Source organism: Hevea brasiliensis, chromosome 3 (assembly GCF_030052815.1).
Source record: "Hevea brasiliensis isolate MT/VB/25A 57/8 chromosome 3, ASM3005281v1, whole genome shotgun sequence".
NCBI classification, from domain to species: Eukaryota; Viridiplantae; Streptophyta; class Magnoliopsida; order Malpighiales; family Euphorbiaceae; genus Hevea; species Hevea brasiliensis.
The window spans coordinates 14,590,599-14,599,184 of NC_079495.1; the positions used below are offsets into that span (position 1 = coordinate 14,590,599).

General features: G+C 26.1%; 1 protein-coding gene and 1 non-coding gene across 2 annotated transcripts; one reads left to right on the top strand and one right to left on the bottom strand.

Moving 5' to 3' along the window:
* Nucleotides 1-235: 235 nt before the first annotated feature.
* Nucleotides 236-343, top strand: LOC131179029 (small nucleolar RNA R71). The gene has a single exon (XR_009148036.1). It is a non-coding gene; the product is annotated as a small nucleolar RNA R71 (small nucleolar RNA).
* A 6,054-nt stretch (nucleotides 344-6,397) lies between these two features.
* On the bottom strand, nucleotides 6,398-7,607 carry LOC131178322 (uncharacterized). The gene is made up of 4 exons (XM_058143279.1): nucleotides 7,509-7,607; nucleotides 7,355-7,435; nucleotides 6,963-7,118; nucleotides 6,398-6,517 (listed from the first exon to the last, which is right to left on the bottom strand). Exons 1-4 carry the CDS (start codon nucleotides 7,605-7,607, stop codon nucleotides 6,398-6,400), a joined length of 456 nt encoding a protein of 151 aa, XP_057999262.1.
* Nucleotides 7,608-8,586: the final 979 nt, after the last annotated feature.

The following is an 8,586-nucleotide window of genomic DNA, read 5'->3' on the forward strand; positions in this document are numbered from 1 at the left end:
GCATCAAACTTAGCATTAATCATATTCATGGCGTCAAGCTCAAACATACCAGGTGGTTTCTTGATCTCATTCCTCTCACAACTCCATTGGTAGTTGTTATAAGCAATTTTATCAAGAGCGAGAAAAAGCTTCATCTTGATTTCTCCATAAGGTCACCTCCGGAAGATGCATCAATTGTACTCCTAATAGTGGTGAAACTCCATTATAAAAGTGTTGAACAAGCATCCACTTAGGAATCCCATGATGTGGACATCTCCTTTGCAAATCCTTGGACCTCTCCCATGCTTCATACAAGCTCTCATCATCTCTAGGTTTAAAAGAAGTCAGCTCATTTCTCGACATTGTCTTGCTTAGTGGAAAATATTGAGCTAAAAATGCTTGAGAAAGTTCATCCCATGTTGTGATAGAACCGGTGGCAAAGAATGTAACCACTCTCTAGCTCGGTCCTTGAGAAAAAGGAAATAATCTGAGTCGAATTGCATCATCGAAACTCCATTTATCTTCAACATATCACGATCTCAAGAAAGTGTGCGGATGCACATGTGGACTTTCACTTGGATTTCCTCCAAATTGTGCTTGTTGTACCATTTGACAAAGTGCAGCTTCAATTCAAAATTATTAGCTTCTACCCTTGGTCTTGTGATACTTGGCATGAAATCTCAATGTTAGGATAGGCATGATCCTTCACAGAGCGGTTGTTATTGTTGTTGTTGTTGTTGTCAGCCATTTCTTCTTGTACTTGCTCTTGCTCTTGTGCTCTTTCTTGTTGTTGTTGAGCTTTAATTTCAGCTTTTCTCCTTTTAGATTATGCTCTTAAAGCCTTTCTTGTCTTCTCTATTTAGGTCAAAGAATAAATTGATTTCTTCACTTTTTGTCCTTCTCATAAAATATAACACCTGAAAAACAAAAAAATAAACAAACTCTCAAAGTAAAATGGTAAAAAGAAAATAAAGTAAAATGCCCAAATTAACCAAACAAACAAGCGTTCTATATCAAGCAAAAATCAAATCCACATGGCGCCAAAAACTTGTTGTGACTTATCCGCAAGTATACGGTCGTCTCAAGTAATAAAGTGATGAATCAAGTATCGTTCCCACGAGATTTGCTGTTTGATTACTAAACTATGAATGAAGCGATTATTTGGGCTAATGATTAATGAATAAATGGTAAATGTAAATGAGCAAGGTAAATTGATTAATCTAATTGAAATGGGTAAAGAGCAAACAAATAAATTCTAATTCTAGCTCGCAATTAAACTAAAATTAACAATGGGTAATTTAAGCGAAAGTCTAATTATGGTAAAAGTGATTCGAGTTGGGGTTTATGCATAAATTAATTGGGATTTGTCTTGGGCATTCCAATTTTTAGGGAAAAATAGAGTTTGAAGGAAATTGATTCTAAATCTCTTTGATATCTTTTCAAGCAAATCAAAGCGTATTCTAAAAATAACCAAACCTACTTTCGTATGTATTTGATTACTTTAAAACCCATGAAGTTTTGTAACCAATAATTAATTCCTCTTAAAGTCCTAGTTTATTTCTAAATCTAGGTGATTTTAAGTTCCAATCCTTGATTAACTATCAATGACCTTCACCTTTCGGTCCTTCAATCAAAGATTAACACAATACCCAATGGGTACCAACATTAGGCAAGTAAATCAAGCACACAAGGAAGGAATCAAAACTCATATTCATATAAAATAAGGAAATACCCAATCCAAATCCACAAATTAATCTAAAACATATTTCCCAACTCTGAAATCTAAAGAAATTACTCACTCATGATGGTATTTACAAGAAATATAGATGGAAGAATAAAGAAAAACATGATAAAAGGACTGAAATAGGAAAACCATGTGGAAGAACCAAGGTCTCTGGTTTGGAGCTCAAAACTCGTCTGTGACTCCTCCTCCAAGAGAAAATGGCGCCTCCTCTCCCTTTCTATTAAATTTTCTTTCCTTTTTTGTTTTTCTCCCTCTTCCTCTTGTGGCAAAAATAAGGAAATGATGAATTTATATGGTCCCTAAAAGTTACCCTAAAAGTAAATAAAAGAAAAGGAGTGGATAGAAAATGAGGTGTAAAATTATCCAAGTCAAGACACTATTCACGTTACGGGCATTACGCTTAGGGTTCGGCTTAACCCTAAGCAGCTTCTTAGCAAATTTAGCCTCTGATCGCACTGTCTGCTTAAGGTTAAGCAGACCTTCAGCAAATCTCGGCAGACTTATAGTAAAATGGACTTTTCTGCTCATGCTTGACTTGTGTTGCACCTTAAGCATTGCCGCTTTACCCTGAGCATGACCTTAAGCAAGGTCTCAAGCAAATTTCGGCTGGTTTGCTCTTTCAAGGCTTGATTTCTTCAACTTTCCTCCATGCTTAAAGAATCCCAAATTTCTTCAAATCACTTCCTAATGCACTCATTGATCCTCGATTTGCCACAAAATCCTATCAAAAACAACAAAATTACAAAAATCAAATATAAAGTATCTAAAATTAACAAATAAACTAAAATAAAGCTAAAAACATAAAATATACTAAAATATAAGGGCAAAATGGATGCAAAACTATCCTAAAATGCCTATATGAAATGAGTGTAACACTAACTTGTGGAGAGGGCTTTGTTTTGGTCTGATACCCTTAATGCTATTTGTATGAATTACAAACCACACTTGAAGTTAGTGGGTATTATTGTTAAAAAATTAAGATATCTTATTTGAAGTAATTTTATATACTCACAAACAGAGTAAAATATAGTATTATTATAATCATATATTATATATTATAGAATCCTTATCTAATAATGAACCGTGGTAGAATTACATATATATAATTAAACTTTGATACTATTTTTCTTTCACTCTAAGAAAAATTAAAGATCATTATTAGAGTTCTATCAGACTTCCCATCCTATCCTAAATAACTCTTATTACAGTTTTCAAGATCAAAGATAAATAGAGTTTCACACTGTATGATGCTAGTGATTCTATCAAATTCTTAGTCTCTAATGATTGAAAACACTGATTTAAGAGTCAGAATATTTCATCTCTAGCAGTCAAGTAGTTTAAAATATACTCAACTCTCCAATTGGTGAATGCTAGATTTACATAGTGTAACAGTTTCAATGCAAGACTCTCCTACATTAATTTGTAATCGAGTCGGATGAGTTGAATAAGAAAGAGTGATGAGGAATAATTGAGTATATTAAATAAAAATGTGTAACTATTAATCCTGAAATTATACTTAGAAAATATTTATGATATAAATTAATTAATTTAATTTTTAATAAAAATTAGATGAGAAAAAGAATAAAATTTAAATTTAAATAGAAAATTAATCTAATAATTAAATTAAAGAATTTTTTAGAGAATAATAAATCCTTATCTTAATTTTTAGATGGACAAATTGTCATATTAACAAATTCAATAATATTCTTTTTTGTCAATTCTATTATTCTCTCATTTTTCACTTTTATATAAAATATATTATAGATTATAAATAGATATATAGATTATAGATAAATATATAAATTATAATTTAATATTACAAATTAATTAAAAAAAATTATTAATTAAAAAAAATTATTAATAAAAATTAAATTATAAATTCTATAATTAATTTATTTAAAAATTGTCTTTGAAAGAAAAATGCTATATAAAATGAAGTTAAACACTTTGAATTTCAATTGGAAATCCATGAGTTTTTATAAAATATATATTTTACCAAAAAAAAAAGTGAATTTCTGTTTATTTAGTTAATTATTAAAAAAAGACTAATTTTTTTTTAGAAAAAAAAACATGAAGTAACTATTTTGAAAAAAAAACTGATTTTTCATTTATAATTATTGCTGTATAAATTTTTATTTTAAATTATATTATAATAAAAATTTAATTAAGTATAATTTAAATAAAATAGGATTAAGAATTTTAAATTTATATAAATTCTAAAATTATATAAATGATTAAATTTTAAATTTTTAAATAAAATAGAATTTAAATTTAATTTTTTTAAAATATAATAATAATAATTATTATTATTCTTTAGTCAATCAAAATAAAGGTCAATCTATCACTATCAAATCAATCATGGATAATTTTGACAATCCCTTGAACTTATAAGGACTAATAATTTTTAATTTATATAAATTTAAAAATTAAATTAAATAATAAAAAAAATAATTATAAATACTATAAATAATGAAAGGTATTTTTTTAAAATTAATGTCCCCTTTCACACAAACACACACATTTAGGAGTTAATGATAAAAAGGAAAATGAAATTTTCCTAAAAAAAATTATTTTAATATTATAGTTTTATAATTATCAATTTTAGATTTTGAAATTTGTTAATGAACTCATATTTTAGTCTTTAATTATAATATTATAATTTTTTTTGCTACATTTTAATTTTTGAAATTTATGTAGTTGGTATCTTATTATTTAATCGGAGTCAAAGAAAATGGTTACTGCCTCATGTATGGTCTCGATTCAACATATTGCATGATATATATCTGTTGTGTAATACTTCTATCAAGAATAACTTTTATCATAATTGCTTTCTGGTCATGTGTTTTTTCATTCTTTGCACATGCTCTAGTCATTTCTTTTCTCTAGCTAATTGATTTCTTATCTTTTTTTCTAAGTACAAATGCATGAATAAACAGACACAAATCTGTTGATACTTCAATGAAATTTTCATGTACAAATGCATGAAATTTCTTATCTTTCATGTATTTTATGCTTCAATGAAATTTTCATTTTTTGAATCAATATAAATGGACTCCCTCTTCTTTTTTCAAAATCAAAGCGCCATATACAAAATTAATACATTTTCTCTAAGAAATAGTGATTTTTTTTTTCCTGTAATTTCTTTAGCTTTTGCAAATTTTTCAAGAATGGTCAAATTTGCATTAAAAATCACAGCAAAGCTTGAAAATGCAACTGATTTACAACCTGCTGGTGGTGCTGATAATGGACTACCATACCTTTTTAAGGTTAATTAACTGTTAACGTGTTTTCTTTTTGTTAATTTCTAAGTGCACTAATTTATTTGTGTCTTAATTGCAGTTACAGTGTACAACGTGTCAAGCAGTAAGTGATAAACATATTTGTTTAACCACTTCTGATCCATCGTTAACTACATATAAGGTAATTTGTAGGATTAATTATTTTGTGAATTTAGTAGAATTATGAATTTTTAGATAATTTGAGAATATTTTAAAACTTTATTAAGTCAAATTATTTAAAGATGCAACATAAAATTTGAAAAATTACTTAAATGGTTTGGTAGGTTTTTTCAATAGAAAATCTAATTCCAAAATGTTTTGTTCTACATAATTTTCTTAGTTAACTGGACTAATTGGGTTTCACAATCTATTTCATAGTGTAAAGGATGCAATGCACAGGGGTCGGCATCCTTAGTTATCGGCTACGGCCAACCTGTCACTAAGAGCGGACAATATGCAACCCTCATGCACATCAACTGCGATGGTTTTGAACCCGAGGATTTTATTTTTAGCGGAGACTGGGCATGCCGATCAGTAAGTTATAATTAACGTGATTTAATTTTTAATTTAATTTTTAAAATTAAATTGTTAAAAAATTTTGAATAAGTTTAAATATTAAAATTACAAAACAAGTTGATATATATAATTAATGCAATTTATGGTTACTAATATAATATAATTTTAAATAATGTTTTGAATAATAATGATGATGAGTTATAAATAAATTTAATATGTTGAATTAAAATATATAATATAATACATAGGCAATTAAAATTCTTAGCTATTATTTAAAAAAAAAAAGTAATTAGAGAATCCATAGCAAACAAATTATGTTGATACTAAAATTGAAAGGATCAAATCATTAAGGTCTTTAATAAGAAAAATTTTTTGATGACAGAGTTTTTGTTTTATATATATATACTCATCTTTATGATTTGAAATTAACTCTTGTTCACTTTCTGAATCTTTGAAAATTAAAGGTCGTCGATGGAAAGTATCATGAATTTCAATTTACTGATGGAAAATTCAAAAAGGAGGAAGACCATATAGAAATGATTATTTATATTGTTAAATTATTCATTTAATTAAATTCAAATTATTAGTGATAGATATTGAATACATAAAAGAAAATTAAAAAAGAACCTGAATAGATAATCCGTTATAAATAAAATTAAAAATACAAATCATATAAAGTTTGAAAAAATCAATCATACATAAATAGATTCACTCCATCATAATCTTACTTCGTATACAATTATGCATATAATCTGTATAGCAAATTACATATCATTGATCATACTAATCAAGATCATGATACATTATATATTATTCTTGGAGTTAATTATAATATAATATTACATAAATTTTTTCAAATTGTAAGTTGCACAATCACTCGTTATGTCCGATCAACCACAAAGGTGGCTTCTAAATTAGAAATAATCATTTTTATCTGGTCTTCCTCCTTTTTGAATTTTCCATCAGTAAATTGAAATTCATGATACTTTCCATCGACAACCTTTAATTTTCAAAGATACAAAAAGTGAACAATAGTTAATTTCAAATCATAAAGATGAGTATATATATATAAAACAAAAACTCTGTCATCAAAAAATTTTTCTTATTAAAGAACTTAATGATTTGATCCTTTCAATTTTAGTATCAACATAATTTGTTTGCTATGGATTCTCTAATTACTTTTTTTTTTAAATAATAGCTAAGAATTTTAATTGCCTATGTATTATATTATATATTTTAATTCAACATATTAAATTTATTTATAACTCATCATCATTATTATTCAAAATATTATTTAAAATTATATATTATTAGAAACCATAAATTGCATTAATTATATATATCAACTTGTTTTGTAATTTTAATATTTAAACTTATTTAAAATTTTTTAACAAATTAATTTTAAAAATTAAATTAAAAATTAAATCAAATTAATTATAACTTACAGATCGACATGCCCAGTCTCCACTAAAAGTAAAATCCTCGGGTTCAAAGCCATCACAGTTGACGTGCATGAGGGTTGCATATTGTCCACTCTTAGTGACAGGTTGGCCGTAGCCGATAACTAAGGATGCCGACCCCTGTGCATTGCATCCTTTACACTATGGAATAGATTGTAAAACCCAATTAGTCCAGTTAACTAAGAAAATTATGTAGAACAAAACATTTTGGAAGTAGATTTTCTATTGAAAAAACCTACCAGACCATTTAAGTAATTTTTCAAATTTTACATTGCATCTTTAAATAATTTGACTTAATAAAGTTTTGAAATATTCTCAAATTATCTAAAAATTTATAATTCTACTAAATTCACAAAATAATTAATCCTACAAATTACCTTATATGTAGTTGACGATGGATCAGAAGTGCTTAAACAAATATGATTATCACTTACTGCTTGACACGTTGTACACTGTAACTGCAATTAAGACACAAATAAATTAGTGCACTTAAAAATTAATAAAAAGAAAACACGTTAACAGTTAATTAACCTTAAAAAGGTATGGTCGTCCATTATCAGCACCACCAGCAGGTTGTAAATCAGTTGCATTTTCAAGCTTTGCTGTGATTTTTAATGCAAATTTGACCATTCTTGAAAAATTTGCAAAAGCAAAAGAAATTACAGAAAAAAAAAATCACTATTTCTTAGAGAAAATGTATTAATTTTGTATATGGCACTTTGATTTTGAAAGAAGAAGAGGGAGTCCATTTATATTGATTCAAAAAATGAAAATTTCATTCAAGCATAAAATACATGAAAGATAAGAAATTTCATGCATTTGTACATGAAAATTTCATTGAAGTATCAACAGATTTGTGTGTCTGTTTATTCATGCATTTGTACTTAGAAAAAAAGATAAGAAATAAATTAGCTAGAGAAAAGAAATGACTAGAGCATGTGCAAAGAATGAAAAAACACATGACCAGAAAGCAATTATGATAAAAGTTATTCTTGATAGAAGTATTACACAACAGATATATATCATGCAATATGTTGAATCTAGACCATACATGAGGCAGTAACCATTTTCTTTGACTCCGATTAAATAATAAGATACCAACTGCATAAATTTCAAAAATTAAAATGTAGCAAAAAAAATTATAATATTATGATTAAAGACTAAAATATGAGTTCATTAACAAATTTCAAAATCTAAAATTGATATTAATTTTAAAAAAATTAACTCCTAAATGTGTGTGTTTGTGTGAAAGGGGACATTAATTTAAAAAAAATACCTTTCATTATTTATAGTATTTATAATTATTTTTTATTATTTAATTTAATTTTTAAATTTATATAAATTAAAAATTATTGTTACTTATAAATTCATGGGATTGTCAAAATTATCCATGATTGAATTTGATAGTGATAGATTGACCTTTATTTTGATTGACTAAAGAATAATAATAATTATTATTATATTTTGAAAAAAATTAAATTTGATTTCCTAGTTAAATTTAAATTCTATTTTATTTAAAAAATTAAAATTTAATCATTTATATAATTTTAGAATTTATATAAATTTAAAATTCTTAATCCTATTTTATTTAAATTATACTTAATTAAAT